This window comes from Coregonus clupeaformis, chromosome 28, assembly GCF_020615455.1.
Source record: "Coregonus clupeaformis isolate EN_2021a chromosome 28, ASM2061545v1, whole genome shotgun sequence".
In the NCBI taxonomy this organism is placed as follows: Eukaryota; Metazoa; Chordata; class Actinopteri; order Salmoniformes; family Salmonidae; genus Coregonus; species Coregonus clupeaformis.
The window spans coordinates 11,150,285-11,170,240 of record NC_059219.1 but is presented as its reverse complement, the minus strand read 5'-3'; the positions used below and the strand labels follow the sequence as shown (position 1 = coordinate 11,170,240).

The window sequence follows — 19,956 nt, the reverse complement described above, 5'->3', positions numbered from 1 at the left end:
CTAACCTGCTGCGTAAATTCTCCTAACCTGCTACGAAAGTCACTTCTGGTGGTAGCTGTACTCCCTTTAGTCAGAACCATAATGACCCTGACACACAGGCAAGGGGAGATGTGTCTGTCACACACGGCCACAGCACAAAAAACACTTGCATTTATCCATTTATTTATTCAAATATCTATGAGTGTATTCTTTCAGATGCTTTATGTTGCCATTACATAATAAAGGTCCACATAGATCCATATCATCATTTGACCACATCAAATACTTGAAAACATCGCTTAAACTTTATTGACAGAATATGATGCAAGCCATTCTGAGCCATTTGCGTTGTGTTGTTGAGAGTATTCCAAGCTCTGTTTGACACAACATCTAGTACTCCTTCATCTTTTAAAGGTGTATTTGAAGACTTGCTTAATGACCATGGCTAGGTTAGCACATAGCTTATCCATTATGACTGTATTTTAAACACACAGCGGGTAGTTCATCTCATGAGTCTCTTTCTTACTTATATGTGGACCATGCACTGTCTTTATCTGGAAAATATATACTAGGAGAAAAAAAAAGATAATGAAATGTCCCATCCCAGTTGTCTGATCTACGCCAAGCCTTACAATATTTTTTACGAGGATACATTTTTTAAAGTGTACAATAATGATAATAATATTAACTAATCGCTAACTGAACATCAATGCTGCTGAAAGTAAAGCATGTAATAACAGCGGAGGACTTCATACAATGTATAGACAAAGTGGTCCTGGGATAGATCAAACAACTCGCCATAAAAGATGATCCTACTGCCTCTAAGTACTAGAAAACAAGATATAGAAAGTTGAGAATGCTTTTGATAGTAAATAGAAAAACCCCACACATCTTTGCACATTTGTGGAACAGGAATACACAGTGATCATTCAACAAAATGACAAGCTTCACAATATCCATGGCTTTTTGTTAGTTTTTCTGTACAATGTATACCCACCTTGAATTCAATGTGTCTTATTCCACAAAGGAGGAACGCATATGTACAATAAATAGATCATTATTATTACAGCCGTTCAAGATAATATTACCTGACATTTTCAATTTCTTTAGTTAATTATATTTCTTGATTTTTATTTTTCCCCATTTACATTTTTATTTTTTGTCAGAAATGAAATTGAATTGACAGGTCAGCAAAATGTAGTTTTTTATATGTTTGAAACCTTACAAAAATTACATTTGAAAATGATATTTTTCCTGTGTTTTTCTTTACTTTCTTCAAAACAAAAATGTTCAATGGTGCATCTGGCATAGTTCGAGAAAGAGAGAAAGATTGATGATGAAGTAAGTCTATAACGCATACATACAACAAAGAGGACAAAGATAACTATCACCCAAGCGTCACTGTCGTCCATCCCAAACAGTGATCTAGCTGTGGAGTGTTCTGTGCTATTAGACTACAGCAAACCCTGGGTCGTGTTCATTAGGCACAAACAGTAGGAAAGGTTTTCAAACAGACAACAGAAATGAATGCCCCTATAGAACAAGTGCAGGTAGTACTACCTCTGTTTAAAACATTTTCTCCAGTTTGGTGCTTACTGAACACGGCCAACACAACATCTGTTCCATCTGGGTAAAATAATAATAATGCTTATACTACTGTATATGGGAGTAATGCTACCTAACTGTAGTCGGGGATACTAAATGGATAAAATAGTAACATTCAGCACAAATAATGAACTTTATCATCTTCCCTGTGTCTCAAAATATTGCACCTGCTTTTGAAGTTTATCAAAAAGGGCGAGGAGTAAAACTGCAGGGAATAAGGGTCAATAACCCGGCAACTCCTGCTTGCAAGAAGAAAATGAAATTGGAATTAATATTGCCTGCAGCTTTAACATGGGTGCACCAGTATTTGTTACTTCCAAATGTAATCCTGAAATAATTCAACATCTTGCATTGCTGAAATAGAGCCACAATTATCATGAGATGGAACAATAATCAATTCAATAGTAATCAATCAATTCACCCTGGATTCCTGGTGGACAGAAACAATATTCTTACTCTCTGTAGCTAAGTGCTCTGCATGTACAGTCCTGTGCATTGCCATAACACATTATGTCAATCCTGTAAATGTCTCTTTCTATATAACTGTTTGATTTATGTAAATATTCAAGTTGTATTTGTCATACTGTATTTATTTATTGTCTCCTGTGTAAAGTACCTTTCAGATACGCAAACACTTCAGAAGACACCAAACATCTAAATAGCTTAAAGCAGGCTTAAAGCTAATAGCCAGCTAGCCACTCTCAGTTTTCAAATGCCTCACAGACATCATGAGGAATAATGTAGACATTAGAAAGTTGAAATAGTCTGAACATTTTATCTAAACGGAATCCATAACTTTGTATGTCAGGGTAGAGTGAATAACAGCAAATCCTATTAGCTAAGAAATGAAAAGAGGGGAGAGAGGGATCAACCCGTGCCTCTTCCCCCCCATTCCCACTCCTAAATAAGTACAAACCTATGGGAAACCCCTTCAATATTGAGTCTAGTGATGATCCCCAATCCAATACCTGTATCCTCTCCAATTAAGTACAAACTTTATTCACCTGATCTCTCAGCCAATTAAGTATGTTCACATTATCTCTCGTCCAATCAAATCCCTCTAAATGATCTCTCCAATCAATACCCCATCAATTATATATGCTTTAGGATACTAACTCCTCAGCTGCCGCAAATGAAAAGGTGAAAGGATACAGTGCTATAGGTTCAGTTTCTATGCCTTCATGTCCAATGGGAGTAGTCGTTTTTCAGCGGTGCATCCAATCCAAGTCCAGATGGTGCGTTGGGCTGTCTCTCTCTGTGAGATATGTATCCACCCTTGTTTCAACAGACAGTTAGAGAAGCATTGCTTCAGACAACTCCAGGGTCTCAAACATCCTCTTTTATCCCCACAAATCTTTGAAGAAAGCTCAAGCTCAAAGGCTTTAGAAATTCAGGTCAAAGTTAAACCATCACAATCACCTTTTTAAAACAAAGGTTTGGCCGGTCTGGCATCATTTCTCTTCCAACATTTCACAACCAAATGTGGAAAAACAGGGTGATGGTTGAAATCAGAAATCAGGGAAAGAGCAGGGATTGGAGAGTGGTGTAGTTCTCAAAAAGATAGCTTGGTAATTCCAGACATAACAAAGACTTGAGTCTGGTAAGGAAAGCTCAAGCTAGACAAAATATTGCTTCAAAAACAAGCGCAAAATTCCAAACCAAAAGGCACCCCACACTCGGGACACTGCCACAAGCATATAAAGACAGGGGTTCTCCACAAAGATGGGCACGCTCATAGCTGGTAGCGGCAATGTAGTAACAACATCCATAGCACTAATGACGATAGTAATAACAAGGAATTAAAAAGGGTTTGCATCACGTTCAAATGAAAAGTCATTTCAGAGTTTGGTGGCCTCTTTTGACTTGTTGATTGTGTTCTTCATACAGGTTAGTTTGGTAGGCACACTAACAGGCACTGCATGCGATGTGGGTTGGAGTGTGGTGTGGGGTAGGGTTGTGGTATTGCGTCGAGGTGGGGGGTTCATTTCTGTCCGCTGATGGACTGGGATATGGAGCGAGGCGGGATCATGTCCAGCAGGTACTCCCTTTGGCGGTCAGCCATGCTGGACCCCTTGTGGCCGCCCACGTTGCTTGGGTTCAGGTAGGCGATGTTCACCCCTGGAGAGGGAGGGAGGCAGTGAGAGACTGTTACAAAGGCCTTCTGTCTATACAGTTGTATGGCTGATCTCAGCCCCATCCCCAGCCAAATCCCTGGTCTATACAGTTGTATGGCTGATCTCAGCCCCATCCCCAGCCCAACCCCTGGTCTATACAGTTGTATGGCTGATCTCAGCCCCATCCCCAGCCCATCCCCTGGTCTATACAGTTGTATGGCTGATCTCAGTCCCATCCCCAGCTCAACCCCTGGTCTATACAGTTGTATGGCTGATCTCAGCCCCATCCCCAGCCAAATCCCTGGTCTATACAGTTGTATGGCTGATCTCAGCCCCATCCCCAGCCCAACCCCTGGTCTATACAGTTGTATGGCTTATCTCAGCCCCATCCCCAGCCCAACCACTGGTCTGTCTACTCACCAGGGATGCTGTAGAGCTGGCGGCGGTTGTCGTGATGCTGTTGCTGCTGTTGCTGCTGCTGCTGCTGTTGCTGTGCCCGGCTGTGCCCACTAGTGCCCTGCTGTCCACTGCGCTTTCCAGTCATGCCCAGCAGGCTGCTGGCCACCGAGAGCTGGGAGGCCTGGGCAAAGTTGGACAGGACGCCTCGGGCCGAGCCGGACAGACCCCGTTGGAGGGAGGCCTGGGACTGGGTCACCTGGGGCTGAGGCGCCTGGAGGACACACACACACACACACACACACACACACACACACAAACACACATCAGATGGAGAGTCCATCTGTCCGCACGGGACATCCTCAACAACTAAAGGGGGTGTGATGACGGTTGGGGAAATGTGAAAGTAGTAACGTGCATTCCCCACCCACCTCAGGATTCCCCTTTTTGCAGCCATTTTACGCCTGTTTTTGTGGGGTGTAAATTCTCTTGTCACACATTTGTCGCTGGATGGATTTATTTCAAAATAATGTATGCCAATTAGGAGATACTTTTATCCAAAGCGACTTACAATCATGCATGCATACATTTTAAGTATGGGTGGTGCCAGGAATCGAACCCACTATCCTGGCATAGCAAGCACCATGCTCTACCAACTGAGCTACAGAGAACCACATAAAAGCAATGCACATTCCAACCCTTGCTTGTAAATACACTTTCCAATTGATTTTGCGATCGCGTTTTAATGACCGCTCAAACACATGCCAGTCCAGATCAAAATGTCAACAATGGCACATGTGATTTTTGATACGCATCTATTTCAACCCCCACCCTTAGACAGGGATTAAAGACAGAAGAGAAAGCGATCATTGCACAAGTGGGTGGTCAATTTTTGTAAAGTTTTTAAAAGTTCAGATTTAATTAATTTGAAGTGTTTACACAGTAACTCAGCCGCAATGGAAGTCACTCCCGAAAATGTACAACCAAATCTCATAAATAGGGGGTTTAATATTGCACAAGAGAGAGGTTTATGTGGTTTATGAGCTATAATTCAGTCAATATTTGATCGATTAAAAAAATTACAAGTATCCATTATGCAGCTGTTACAATTGGACCTTTTATCAATTTTGCTGAACAATGCTAGTGAAAGTGGTGGTGACAGATTGTCTATTGCAGTAGGTAACACTTATTACAGTGGTGACAGTGACATACCTGTCTGTGTGTGTGATGTCTGCTCATAGACTCAGCCTTACTGACGCTTGGAACAGTTTGAGCTGAACTGGTGGCAAGAGCGGCTTGCAACTGGATTCTCTGCTCAATCTCCTGTGACAAATTTAGTAAAAGATGGTTATTCACACGCACACGCACACACACTTTCCCTATAAACAATGGTTGCCTGAACAGAGCAACGGGGAGCCAATGGAATGCTGACCTGCTCCTGCTGTAGAGCCTTGACGAAGGCGTTCTTCAGCCTATTGGTGTGCTCGGCCTTCAGTGCCTTCTTCTGATTGGACGACATACAGGTCTCGCAGAGTATGCGCCCACCCTTCTCCTGCTTCCAGTGAGGGGTGAAGTCCGTCTTGCACTGGGCACACGAGAAGGGCTCCATGGAGGAGGGCAAACGCAGTTTACCTAAAGAGAGAGCCACAAGAGTTCAGTGAGGGGAGAGGGGCCCAATTCCAAACCGACTCATCTGATAACATTGTTGGTTTGATGGTTGTGTGCAGGACTAATGGCTAGCTAGGCATCAGCAAAAGGGTTCCAGTTCCGTCCCTCACCCTGACTGTCAATGACACTCTGCACAACCTCCTCCAGGCCCACCATGTAGATAAACTCGCTGTTGGCCGCTGACGGCAGGAAGTGGAGGAGTGGCGCCGGCGGCTTGGGAGGCGGGATCTCCAGCAGGGTTTTCTCCAGCTGCTTCCTCAGGGCCAGCTTGGCGGCCGCCTGGCTGCTGGCTGTGTCTGCCATGGAGGAGCCCACCGATGTCCCCCCTGGGCTGTGTGTGGCTGAGGGGCTGACCGCACCCACCCCCGACACCCCACTGACCCCTCCCGCGGCTCCGGCCGCCTGCATGTGGGTCAGGTTCATGTAGATGGCCGAGGAGGAGGAGGAGCCAGAGCGCAGAGAAGCTGCCACCTGCTGGGTGGAAGACTGTAAGTACACACAGAGAACCATACCCGTCATTCAGAACAGTGTTTTTAAGTTTAAGTCTGATGGCATGACAGCTACATTTATCTGCTAAAAATGACGTAAAAACCCTCAAAACCTGGCATCTGAGTGGAAACAACTGATTTTGAACCTCTATGACAGTGGTATTCAAACTTTTTCAGCACTTTTTTTATGGATATACCCTGTCCATAGACTGCTTACAGATTAAGGAAACCAATTTGTGATTTTGTAATTTGGGTAAACTATCCCTTTAGTTTAAGAGAACCAATAAATACAATTTAATCAATAAAATAGTATTTTCTAATTATCTCTCAAAAAAGTTTGCATTATCCCATTCAATAATCTGTACTCTTATTTTTTTTTTTTTCACTGCTTTATTACATTTACATTTACGTCATTTAGCAGACGCTCTTATCCAGAGCGACTTACATGAGCAATTAGGGTTAAGTGCCTTGCTGAAGGGCACATCGACATATTTTTCACCTAGTCGGCTCGGGGATTAGAACCAGTGACCTTTCGGTTACTGGCACAACGCTCTTAACCACTAAGCTACCTGCCGCCCCTGATGATAATTATGACCAATAACAGGGATGACATTGGGGTTTACCTGCTGGTAGCTAACGGCGTTGTTAGAGCTGCCAGTTGAGGAGCGCATGCCACCCTGCTTCTGCTGTGTCAGCCTCTGGCCCTGCAGCTGGGCAGGGTTGGGCGCTATCACCCTGCTCTGTGACATCATCATCTGAGACATGGAGCTGTTGGTGGCTGACCTGATCACTGAGTGACCCTGGGGGAGGAAAGAGGAGGAGAAGAAGGAGGAAGAGGAGGAGAAGAAGATTATAAGTAAGACATGGGTGGTGGTGTTAGTCGGTTTTCAATGTCATGTCATTTTCCTGCTCATATTCACCAGAGATTATTTAAGAGGGTAATGCCACTTCATACCACGAGATGGCGTCACTGTGCTATTATTGAAACAGGAGACCTCTGCTTTATTGTGGGATGGTTCTCATGCAAAATAAAATAATTACTGTTCAATCCCATCCCCCAACCCCCCTCTTTGGCTTCCTTGCGCCTGCCCAACTTGCATTGTGACCGACTCAAGGCACAAAGGGAACCCTAAGAGAACCAGTGCTGTAGCCCACCTGTGTAGTGCTGTAGCCCACCTGTGTAGTGCTGTAGCCCACCTGTGTAGTGCTGTAGCCCACCTGTGTAGTGCTGTAGCCCACCTGTGTAGTGCTGTAGCCCACCTGTGAAGTGCGATGGTTCTGGGGCTCTGGGGTGTGGTGGCCAGGGCGGCCAGACATCTTGCTCATGCTCTGAGCACCGTGGATGGCACCACTCTGGAGGGCAGACGCTGTGTTCTGGACCACAGGGACCTGAGGGGGGCAGAGGGGTAGAGGTGATAGAGGGGTCAAACATAGAATAATACTAATATAGTACGGTTATTTACCAGACACTTTTATCCAAAGCAACTTCTAGGTAGCCCTTCACACCCAATACTGTATACAGGGTGAAAATAGCAAATTTGGTCACTGATATGCGCATAAATTGGAAAGCGGTATAGTAACATACTATACATTCCATCAGAGCTCTGGGTATCCGTTTTACAGCAGTATATGGGAATCAACTGACAGATGTTCTAAGTGGGAGCACCACCTGCAACAAGAAGATGCCCCCATCCTTCTTGCCAATTGGGTTGCTTTGGCATTAATGATCGCTATGTTTGATGTACAGTTACGAGGATGACATGGCGTCATACCCTGGGTTGTTGTTCTGAACAGAATGAGCCTATGTTCGCCGTATTGTGAAGAAAATTAGCCGTGAATTAGCACCTGAATGCACCCATGGCTCCATTTCATGCACACCAAAATTACTATCTGTTCTTCTGAAGTGCCTTGTGAAAGCCTAACACTAAAATCGTATTATATAATTTCCCAACTCATGTTGGAAATATAATATGCTTTCAAATATGCACACCTGACCCTGATTGCAATTTGTAATGGACCGTTTTTGGATCGCATTAACAACAGTAATTGCATGATGGTGGGGATGCAGGGCTGCGTTCCAAACAAAAAAAACACAAGGGCGCTTGCTTCAGTTCCTTAACAGTACAGCTAGGAGAGCTCAAAATATAATCTAATAGCTGAAGGCTCTTTCCTTGACTCATAAAAGTGTTTTTAAATTACTTAGGAACTGTGCACACGTTGGTGAGGTGTGTAGCAATTTGGAGACACCAGTTTGACCTCTCCCTCAAACCCTTGAAATTGTTTTGTCTTATATTGCATCTACCCCAAATTTTGCATGGATATTCTTATTGTGTTACTGAATGTATCCAGAGTATTTCCAGATGTCTTTATCAACAAATGCTGCGGAAAGTACAACAAATGTTAAATGCACATAAAATGAACAGTGTAATATCTGGATTCTTGTGTCAGGAGAACTGTTTGTTTCCCCATAATCTCCAAAGTGTTGCCTTTCAATTGCTACAGTGGTTATGCATGTGCTTCTCGTATTGTTTCTGTTAGAGCCCTATCCATATAGGCCAATTCCCCCAAGTGTAAAGTGCATAAGCAGTAAGTGAGTGAGAAAAGGATGAGTGCAGAGGATGAGCAAGTGAGAGACTGATGAGTGCGGTGGCTGAGAGAGTGAGAGAGGGATGAGTGCGGTGGCTGAGAGAGTGAGAGGGATGAGTGCGGTGGCTGAGAGAGTGTAGTGGGAACTACAGAGTGAGCAGTGGATGACAGAGGGATGACAGAGGGATGAGCGAGTGGATGACTGAATAAATGTCTAAATGACTGACTGAAGCAGATGAGTATAGAGGATGGATGGGACAGCGTTGGGTGGGTTACTGACTGACCTTCTGCACCAGGTTCTCCTTCTGCATCTGGCTCTGCCTCAGCTTCTTCAGCAGCACCAGCCTGGCCTCCTCCAGCCTCAGCTCCTCTCTCAGAGCCCTGATCATCTTCTGCCTCTCCTCCCCTGTCTTACCCTGAAGCACACACATAGAAACAAATGAGCACACATACTGTACCCACTTCTGCCTTTCCTCTCCATACACACCTATACAACTATAAAACGTGTCCTTTTATATATTGTACTTGGTTTTTGATTACATGTGTATAGATGATGTATTACAGCTGATACCAATGATGTATAGATTATATCATGTATTATAGCTGATACCAAATTAATATCTGTACTGTTTGCCTACTATGATTGCCTACAGTGTCTCAAAACTATCTAAGTGGTCCACAATGTGTGTTTTTAAATTAATTAATGTATTACTATACAACTATGCACTATTCTAACACTCATACACACAAAAAGACACAAATAGACTGCACTTATACAGTGGGGAGAACAAGTATTTGATACACTGCCGATTTTGCAGGTTTTCACATTGTATGATTTTTGTATGATACATCAGAAAAGCAGAACTTAATATTTGGTACAGAAACCTTTGTTTGCAATTACAGAGATCATACGTTTCCTGTAGGTCTTGACCAGGTTTGCACACACTGCAGCAGGGATTTTGGCCCACTCCTCCATACAGACCTTCTCCAGATCCTTCAGGTTTCGGGGCTGTCGCTGGGCAATACGGACATTCAGCTCCCTCCAAAGATTTTCTATTGGGTCCAGGTCTTGGAGACTGGCTAGGCCACTCCAGGACCTTGAGATGCTTCTTACGGAGCCACTCCTTAGTTGCCCTAGCTGTGTGTTTCGGGTCGTTGTCATGCTGGAAGACCCAGCCACGACCCATCTTCAATGCTCTTACTGAGGGAAGTATCAAATACTTGTTCTCCCCACTGTATGTGCTGTAACACACACACACAAACACACACACCTCATACATCTCCAGGTTCGCTGCCCTCAGGCGTTCCTCCCCTTGGCTGGGCCCTCTTGGACTGGACGCCTCATTGTCTGACAGGACAATCACATCAGGGGAGGGTGTGTGTCGCTCCCTGTCCACGTCACTGTGGAGGAACACACACACACTTTCAATTCTGACTGACTGATTCTTAATTGTAAGAAGGATTTCTATTTTCCCCTCCTATCCTCTTGAACTCCCCCTCTCTCCTCTCTCCTCCTCCCCTCACCCTCTCCGGGCGCTGAAATCCACCGGCTCCTCGCCCATGTTCTCCTTCCCGCTCTTTCCCACCATGCCATGGGCTCCCACAACTTGACCACGGAGGCTCCCATTGGTCTTCTCCTCATAGGCCCCTCCCCCTGAAGACCCATGACCCTTGACCTCACCACCCCCGCCTCCTGAGACCCCTCCCAACCCTCCCCCCTCCATGCCGGCGAGGTCTTTGCGTTTCAGATAGGCCAGCATCTTGAGGCGCTCCATGGCCTGGTGGCCCTCCATCTTGATGCGTTTGGAGAGCAGCTCGTCTCGCTCACTGCTAGTGGCACTGCCTGCAGGCGAGGAGGAGTCCAAGCCTCGCTTCAGCAGGCTCAGCCGCACCGCCTCCTCATTCAGTCGCTCCATACTGGACTGGATGGATGAAAAAAGAGAGAGAGAGACAGGGATGAGGGGAGTACGTAGAAACATCTCTAAGTTAGCCGTGATTATTTTTCCTAACATAAAACAAAATAATTTCTAAAGATCAAAAGAGCAACATGATTATGACATATCTTGAAATGCGTGACTCAAGCAAAGAAAGAAAATATCTTCATTTGTACGTACATTGGGCATACTTGAGCTGATGATACACTAGCAATTTTTTGAGGCAATATTGCAGAGCAATGTTGGTGGCAATGGAGTCGGGTATGCGACACTGGAGCAATTATGAGCATTGAGCAACATGGCCATGAATAAAACCTCAATTTCCCCATTTATTTACTCATCTCCTATAGCTTTTTGTTGCCTGTTGACTGACACATCCGTACTGGAATTTGTCAGCTAACAAACAAGCAACAAAGAACTCAACCTACTGCCAGTCAAGTCAACAATGTCAATGCATACATTAGGATAACTAGATTTAGACAACGTTTTGTTTCACAATTCTAAGCTAGCAAGTGTAAATGGTATTCATCAAGCTACCCAGCTAGTTTAACATACAAAAAAACAATCCAAAACTAAAAACTAAATGTAAAATCTACATGGCTAGCTAGCTTGCGAATTAGCCTGTTTGTCCAATTGACTTAGCATTGGTTTCGGTTAGTATGCTAATCTCGATTAGCATGCACCCCAGCGTGGACGTTTTCGTCAGTTTAACATGACAAACTGAACACAGTATGTACACTGAGTGTACAAAACATTACATAGACTGACCAGGTGAATCCAGGTGAAAGCTATGATCCCTTTTTGATGTCACCTGTTACATCCACTTCAATCAGTGTAGATGAAGGGGAAAAGATAGCTTAAATAAGGATTTTTAAGCCTTGAGACAATTGAGACGTGGATTGTGTATGTGTGCCATTCAGAGGGTGAATGGGCAAGACAACATATTTAAGTGCCTTTGAACGGGGTAGGTGCCAGGTGCACCGGTTTGAGTGTGCCAAGAACTGCAACGCTGCTGGGTTTTTCACGCTCAACAGTTTCCCATGTGTATCAAGAATGGTCCTCCACCCAAAGGACATCCATCCAACTTGACACAACTGTGGGTAGCATTGGAGTCAACAGGAGCCAGCATCCCTGTGGAACGCTTTCGACTGATCAAAATTCCCCAGCTTATAAAAAATTAATTTGCTCATTTTCATTGGGACATTTTTGCAGCAACCATTGCTGGCAACATTGCTCAGCAATATTGCCCCCAAAAAGTGCCTTAAGGGTGCCATCTCCCTCTACTAGTCTCCAACAGAGAAGCATAGCTGACATGTCTGCTGCTCTCCCACCGTATTGTTTGTTTTGCCACCTCAGACAGCGCTAACAGTTAGCTGTCATTACCCCTGTCCCACAACCTTAGACTAGCAGCAGGCTAACACAGTACAGCACACAGCTATCCTATTGAATTAAGAGTAAAGCATGTGTAACAACTGTGTTACAACTCCAATGATCATTGTTCATACTTCCACCCTAAAAGTTCATATTTCCATCAAAGCCAACAGAAAACAATAGGAGAAATACTTGTGGTCCATTAACATGGCTGCAGGTACAGAAAGAGGCATGTGCACGCACGCACACCCACACTTTTCCCTTCCTGACCTCTCCAGTCTGAGTTGAATGAAGGGGAATGTAATGTGATATGTACCCATGACAGAACATGCTTGAGGGCTTTATGTATCTATATGGATGTGTACTGTACCCTGTGTGTGTGTGTGTTACTGTAAATCCGATTGTATTTGACACACTTGAATCATAGGAGGGTTGGTTGAGGATGCACAGGCAGGCAATGTAGGTTGTGCCGCTGGGAGTTAGTTTGCCCTGCAACTTCGACCAATAATATGCTTGAAGAAGTTGGAGAGTGATGAGGATTGGCCAGGAAGAGGGGGGTAGTGGAGGGAGGGATTGTCAGGGGACTAGGATGGTGGACTGGTTATAATTAGAGCATAATGCCTTGCTAGGTAGAAATGGTAGCACTCTTGTGTACACACACACACACACACACACACACACACAAACAAACTCATATACAAGGAAACAGTATGGTTTCATAATGCAGCATTTTCTTCATTTTTTTATATATGTTTACTACTCTCACTCTCCAGGTCCAGACAGTCATCATGAGACATGGAAGTTACCACTTCCTTTACAAAAGGAAAAAGGAAGTGGTAACCCACATAGAAAACTGTGGAGAGACAGAGAGAGAGAGAGAGCAAGAGCGAGAGAGATGGGGAGCAGGCAGAAAAGTGAGAAAGGGCAAGTAAAACCAAACCTGGCTAACAAGCCAATCAGAATTGTCTTGTGGTGTGTGTGTTTTTGTGTCAGTGTGTGTACATGTGACCATCTTTACCCAGCACCTCTTGTCCCCCCTTTCTCTGTCCCTATTGCTCCTTATATAATGTGATGACTGTTTCCCTCAGCTGCAACAAACCACCGTCTCTCTCTCCCTCTCTCACCAGTCTCCTCCCACAGCGCCCAACCCCAACACGCATCGACACACATGCGCGCACACATGCACACACACGACACTCTGGGCCCGCTGCCAAACAACACAAGTAAGACGCCTCCATACCGCGAGAGGAAGAGAGGAGGAAGAAAAAGGGGGTGCTAAGATGGAAGGATGGTAAACGAGAGGGGGTGATCAGCATACGCACACACACACACTTAAACAGCACACAGACAGACAGAGAGACGGACAGTCAGACATACACACTAACATTCCCCGAAGCTACATAATCATTATCCTGCAAAGGTAAGCTACTGTTGATGTGACCTAGAGGTTGGACAAAAAAAAATTATACTGGGACCAGCACCCTCGGTTAAAAGATGCAGTGATATACACAATGCTGTCTTACTGTCCTTTTTTACAATGATCATATTGGCATTAAAATAAAACAATCCTACAGGGACAATGGACAAAGACTGCTACGATACAGTATATATCATAGTCACTGTAGCCTATATCCTGTAGAAGAGAGCTATACGATAGAAGACTTCAACACAGTAACAGATAAAGATATGTACAGCATTCTTCAGCCATACCCAGCCCCGCGAGAAGACGCACACACAGGCGCACCCACACACAAACACACACACACACACACACACACTGGGATTTCAGAGACCATGCCAACATAAGGCTCCTTTGTTCCCGTTCCTCAACCCCCACCCCTCCTCCATTTTCCTACAGTTGTGCGATGCCAACAAAGCACCCGTATAAACACTTTCTTCCCTGTCCTGACTCCACTTCCCTCCATCCATCCCTCAAAAAACACTGGGGAGAAAATAAAACTTTTTTATCGTAAAAATATGCTGCATAGTTGTGTTTGCAAGACCCCGAGGGGGGAAGTGACGAATAAGGGCTTATGTCGTACAGTCAGCAAAATAGTCCCAAGGGCTTTGGTTTACGTAGGGACCAAGTATGTGCATGTATGTGGTAGGGAGTAGATTACAAACAGAGATGTGATTTACTTCTTTAACCTTATTGTTGCTTGGTACTAGCAGAAGTCAGTGCAGAAGCAGCTTTAGAAACCCACCAATCTCAGCCTAACCTGTCAATGAGAGAGCATGGGTTGTATGCAAATAATGAAGTACTGATGATCACCCCACATTTGACAACACATTGGTAACAAGGTGCAATCAAATGGAAGAAAGGAATCAGCCATGAACCCACCCATGAGTCCTGACCCAACGTGGGAAAACCCTGAGCTAAGGGTTTTACCATTTGTTCCAACATAATACCCAAGCAGTGGTTCCCAAACTGTGGGCCGGGACCCACTTGTGGGTAGCGGCAGGGGTCCAGGTGGGTCGCGGGATTACATTTTTTGTGCATTGCAAATACATTTTCGGGATGGAAAAAAACTTTCAGTGTCAATTTAAATGACTAAAACCAAATAGAATGTATGTAGAAAAGATAATGGACCTATATATATATTTTTTTAGAATAGCCTATAATGAGAACATACAACAAAATAAATGCTAGGTAATCAGGCCCCCATTGATTTAGTTATGTTTGAGCATAAAAACACAGCATTAGCCATGCAAAAATGCATAGAATTGCAAGAGATTAGCGTAAAACTGCAAAAAAATTACCTCTGGCTTTAAAACTGCAACATTTTATTTCAGCTCCATGGCAAAATGTGTAGAATTGCTGGAAATTAGCTTTAAAAATGCAAATGTTTCTGTCCTCTGCTAAGGTGATATTTTTTACTTATTATTTGGTCTGTGTACTATTAATACTAGCTACCTTTATATGTGTTGTGTTATGATACTTGTGACTAACTTGCCTTTCATAATTGCCCCTGAGGGGATAAATAAAGTTGTAATTAATTGAATTGAATATGCATTGTCAGACTGAATCCCTAGAAATGACTATAAGGCTAATCTAAAAATCCTATCATTATTATAGATCACCATTATTACTATAAAAACATGTAATGATCCGTTCATAAAGAACACAGGCGGTTCATGCTGGGTCACTGTGGTTATTAGGAGGGAATCAAACACAATCATATCTAATGAAGGATCATCATCTTCCTATTTCCATTCAAGATCAGTGTGTTTATGGGGGGAGGAGAGAAATTAGGACAGGACACAAATAATTAACAGGGCCTTAAGTTGATCTATCTCATAACTGTAGCCTCATTAAAACTGTATTGACTGAAAAGAAAGGGACAAATATAAGAGGACATGGCGGTAATGGCATCAGGGGTTGTGGTCTACAACCAATAGGGTTTATCACATGATCAATCCCAGGGTACAGAGGGTTCCTGACATGAGACTGATTAGGAAACAGTGTCCATGGAAACCAAGGCGTAGCTGGACACCTAGACAAAAAAGTCAGAAACATTACATAAAAAAATCGGAATATATTCATTTGGATGAATCCATTTACTCACGAAATGAATCTAGCACAAAGCAAATGCAAAACACACACACACTTCAACATTAGACTGTGATATCATACACACACCTGTAGTGTCAGATCATATAATCCAGACAAACGAACCTACACACCGACACCCACACCCATCCTCCTGCTCCCACTACACTACAACAACACTTAGGATGCCCAGTTCTTCATCACACAACACATCACATGGTTGCCATGGCAACTCTGGCCTATCTATTTATAGACCGCACCACTAATCAATTTAATTTCTGCGGTTGCCTAAGCAAAGGAGGGAGCAAGGGACAAAGGGAGCAAGAAGAAGAGGAGGAGAGAGCAGAGATGTCAGAGTTCTGTGTTCTGTGTACAGTGGAGATGCTGAATTTCCCAGAAAGACATCCATATCTTTGTCCTAATGATACATGAAGCATGATTGATCCAGACAGAAGATTTGTTAAGAGGATTTTGAAAAGGACAAAGATGGACAGACATGTACATGCATATTATGAATACGTGCAATTCCACAGTAACAGAATGATGCTGAGACAGAATTTTCCCTTTAACCCTATCAGTCCCAAGACCCCAGCAAAAATCAGCTTTTCAATTATCTGACTTTCATTTATCTGCATGTCCAGCCCTTATATTAAGCCAATTAAGTGTTTTAGGCCTACCGTTTTCTTTTCAGGTACAACACAAAACAATTCCACAAACAGTTGCATTCGTGAGTTTTATTGACAAATGTCAACAACAAAAAAATAGGTCAGCCAAAGCAAAAACCTGATTAAAATAAATGTATATGAATGCTGTAAGTACAGAAATTGTTTGCTCACTGGGAAATTAATATTCAGCTACTCAGTGACAACTGTGTGGTGTTGGGAGTTTGTGACAGCAACTATGTGAGCTTATTACAGTATTATAGACACTACTGTATGTCCTGGGATTTCCTATGATCTTATATCTAGAAGAACCCCTTATCTTCTAATGATTATTGTCAGGATGCTCTCGATGGTGCAGCTGTAGAATTTTTTGGGGGTCCTCAGATCCTCAAAAAATGATACAGCTGCACCATCGAGAGCATCCTGACTGGTTGCATCACCGCCTGGTATGGCAACTGCTTGGCCTCCGACCGCAAGGCACTACAGAGGGTAGTGCGTACGGCCCAGTACATCACTGGGGCCAAGCTTCCTGCCATCCAGGACCTCTATACCAGGCGGTGTCAGAGGAAGGCCCTCAAAATTGTCAAAGACTCCAGCCACCCTAGTCATAGACTGTTCTCTCTGCTACCGCACGGCAAGCGGTACCGGAGTGCCAAGTCTAGGTCCAAAAGACTTCTCAACAGCTTCTACCACCAAGCCATAAGACTCCTGAACAGCTAATCATGGCTACCCGGACTATTTGCACTGCCCCCCCACCCCATCTTTTTACGCTGCTGCTACTCTGTTAATTATTTATGCATAGCCACTTTAACTCTACCCACATGTACATATTACTTCAACTACCTCAACTAGCCGGTGCCCCCGCACGTTGACTCTGCACCGGTACCCCCCTGTATATATAGCCTCCCTACTGTTATTTTATTTTACTTCTGCTCTTTTTTTCTCAACACTTTTTTTGTTGTTGTTTTATTTTACTTTTTTATTAAAAATAAATGCACTGTTGGTTAAGGGCTGTAAGTAAGCATTTCACTATAATGTCTGCACCTGTTGTATTCGGCGCATGTGGCCAATACAATTTGATTTGATTTGATTATAGTGTAGCTTGTGAGCGTCATTGAGCAAAACGTGTTACATGTAAGTGTTCGTGAGACACTCACCTTTTCATAGATAGCTTTTAGTAGTTTGTAGTACAAAACATTCAGACGTTTTTGTAAAAAGATCTATTCCCAGGCACCTTCGAGATCCACCCTTGTCTTACAAACACCGCTCTAGCTCAGCCCCCGTTAATCACACATACTAATGGTCTGTAGCTCAAACAAATTAGGTTTAAGGGGGTTAGAAGTCATTACGGTGGGACTCAATGGGTTCAAATGTATGCCAAACAAAACAACCTGGTACCTTTACATAGCAGTCTCACAGCAGACCATGGGGTCCTCTGAGGAGTAGGTGAGTTTTTCTGTCATGGAGTCTACAATCTACCATCTGATGTACTATGTAGTGAATAAAAAGTATAACTGCATATCTACATCCGTGTACACACACACATGCGTGTGCAAATTTCAGATTAGTTCTATGGAGTTTGTATTGTGGAAGCTTTTCAAACCATCCACACTGCTTCTAACCTACATTCACCCACACATCGTCTGCCAACCACTCATGTCAGGGTTTGTGTTGTGATGACGATGTGAGGTATATGAACCCTAAAGGGTTGCCAGTTTGGGTCCCACTTCAGTTCAACCCAGACTGTGGTCCTTTAATGGCACACTTCAGTCCAATTTGCTTCTGGAGATAAACAGCCCAACAGATTTTTTTATTTGCAGCCAGGAGATATACAAATGGAGACTAGAATGACAGAAGAGCAACCAGCTGTCCATCCCTTTACTGCATTTCTATTCCGAAAATAAAATGTATGGCAGAGGACTCTCCAAACTTTCATCTCACCTGCAAAGGTCAACTAGACAAGTTCTTATAGGAATAAATCATCAGGAAAATGACTGTCATAATTTGGCATAAATCAAAGATTTTGGCTTTTTATCTGTTTGTTACAGTTCGTTATATCTTAGTATAATTCAGTGCAACTGAATAGGAGTGGTAAGGTCTCTGTTTGGCCTCCATTAGTAAATGCCATGATAGTTTGAACAAGTGGTTCTCAAGGATGGAAAAGATTTACTATTGGATTCCTGGAAAAAGTGGCACTGACTGTGAAACATTGTCTGTCTGTGTTGGTCACAAAAACCAAAGAGGTGAAGTCAAAGTCTAACCCTAGTTGGAATAACTTAAAACAATTACAAAATGATAATAAATAAAAACTTACATACACAAAATAGATTATCTGCCTATCTATTGGTTTTCACAAGTGACATTTCTGATGCAAAAATACATCAATTGACTTGTCACTGAAACATACATTGACCTGCCACTGAAATGTTCATAAAACTCAAAGAAAAAAACGAAGTTGACACCAGCTAGACAAAATTTCATTAAAGTCAATTGATAAGAACTCTGATCATCTGGTTGCCCCTCGTATCACTACAGGCATTCACTGATTCCTTCAACAGCACTTGTCATCGCCAACCATGGTGGCCATTTGCATAGGGCTAGGAAACAAGTTGAGAGGGTGAACACGTCTTCACTTACGTAAATGGCTGATGCATTTTGAATTCATTTTATTGTATGACATATGTACAACACTTCATGCCATTTGTCTCCAGTTCGATCAACAAATATCCTTCATATTCAGAAACTCGATCGTAGCAACGTTGATAAATATATTTCAACAATCAAATTACAACCATCGGTTTCAGATTAACATTTTGTTCATAACCACACCACGAAGACGCATTTTTTCCACCAACCAATCTAGGTTAACCTCAAGGGACTCGAGATTAAACAATAAACATATTTCTGCTCTATATGTATCAATATGATCCACGCGCGCTGTATTGCTACAATGTAAACAAATGTGGAACCTTGAAACATTATCAACGTTTGTATCTGCTGTTTTAGGTAGACCTCTTTTATTACCTACATTTTGGAACTAAAAATAACGGCAAAACGAATCACTATTAACCCAATAGAACTACTATGTATGTCACCGTTATTTCGCTACTCATCTCACATTGTCCCAGTACTTCAGTTGGACTGAAGTCTGGAACCTTATCACATCTAAAACCATGATCCGGGCATTGAGGTTTTTAGTTAAACTTCAGTTTAGATAGGCCGCGGCTAAATCCTCGGTCTCACCTGACTCGCCTTCACCCAGCAGGTTCCACTCGCTTCGGATTTGGTTTTGGGATCCTGGGGCGCTGCAGTAAATCCTCACAACCAGTCAGTCCCCGGCACTGGCAGGCAATACAAAAGCGCTGATTGGGCCCCGTCAAGCTCTCACGCTCTCTGTCCGTATCCAGACAGACAAATTATTGGACTGTGCTTGTGTCACTGACGCGCCTCTACTCAAAGGTGTATGTTGTTGTCTGGAGGGGAGAAACTAGGAGAAATTGACCGAGATGCCCATCATGTCAACAACACAATATTTAGGCTATATGCCATCGTAAATGTGACATATTCTCATGTTGTCAGTTGCTCTAGTGTAGACATCACGTT

At 43.3% G+C, this 19,956-nt stretch overlaps 1 protein-coding gene across 5 annotated transcripts; it reads right to left on the bottom strand.

The window, feature by feature from the left end:
- Positions 1–262: 262 nt before the first annotated feature.
- Positions 263–19,771, bottom strand: LOC121570096 (transcriptional repressor p66-beta). Of its 5 annotated transcripts, none has more exons than XM_041881578.2 (11): positions 19,597–19,771; positions 10,361–10,758; positions 10,108–10,237; positions 9,121–9,252; positions 7,490–7,639; positions 6,874–7,050; positions 5,873–6,236; positions 5,527–5,726; positions 5,307–5,417; positions 4,119–4,368; positions 263–3,702 (listed from the first exon to the last, which is right to left on the bottom strand). In XM_041881578.2, the coding sequence occupies exons 2-11, from the start codon at positions 10,750–10,752 to the stop codon at positions 3,566–3,568; spliced, it is 2,043 nt and encodes a 680-aa protein (XP_041737512.1). In that variant the 5' UTR covers positions 10,753–10,758; positions 19,597–19,771; the 3' UTR covers positions 263–3,565. The 5 variants fall into 5 exon arrangements, with proteins under 5 accessions (XP_041737512.1, XP_041737513.1, XP_041737511.1 ...); XM_041881579.2 differs by having other exon boundaries at positions 5,873–6,233; XM_041881577.2 differs by having other exon boundaries at positions 5,873–6,248; positions 19,597–19,770.
- Positions 19,772–19,956: the final 185 nt, after the last annotated feature.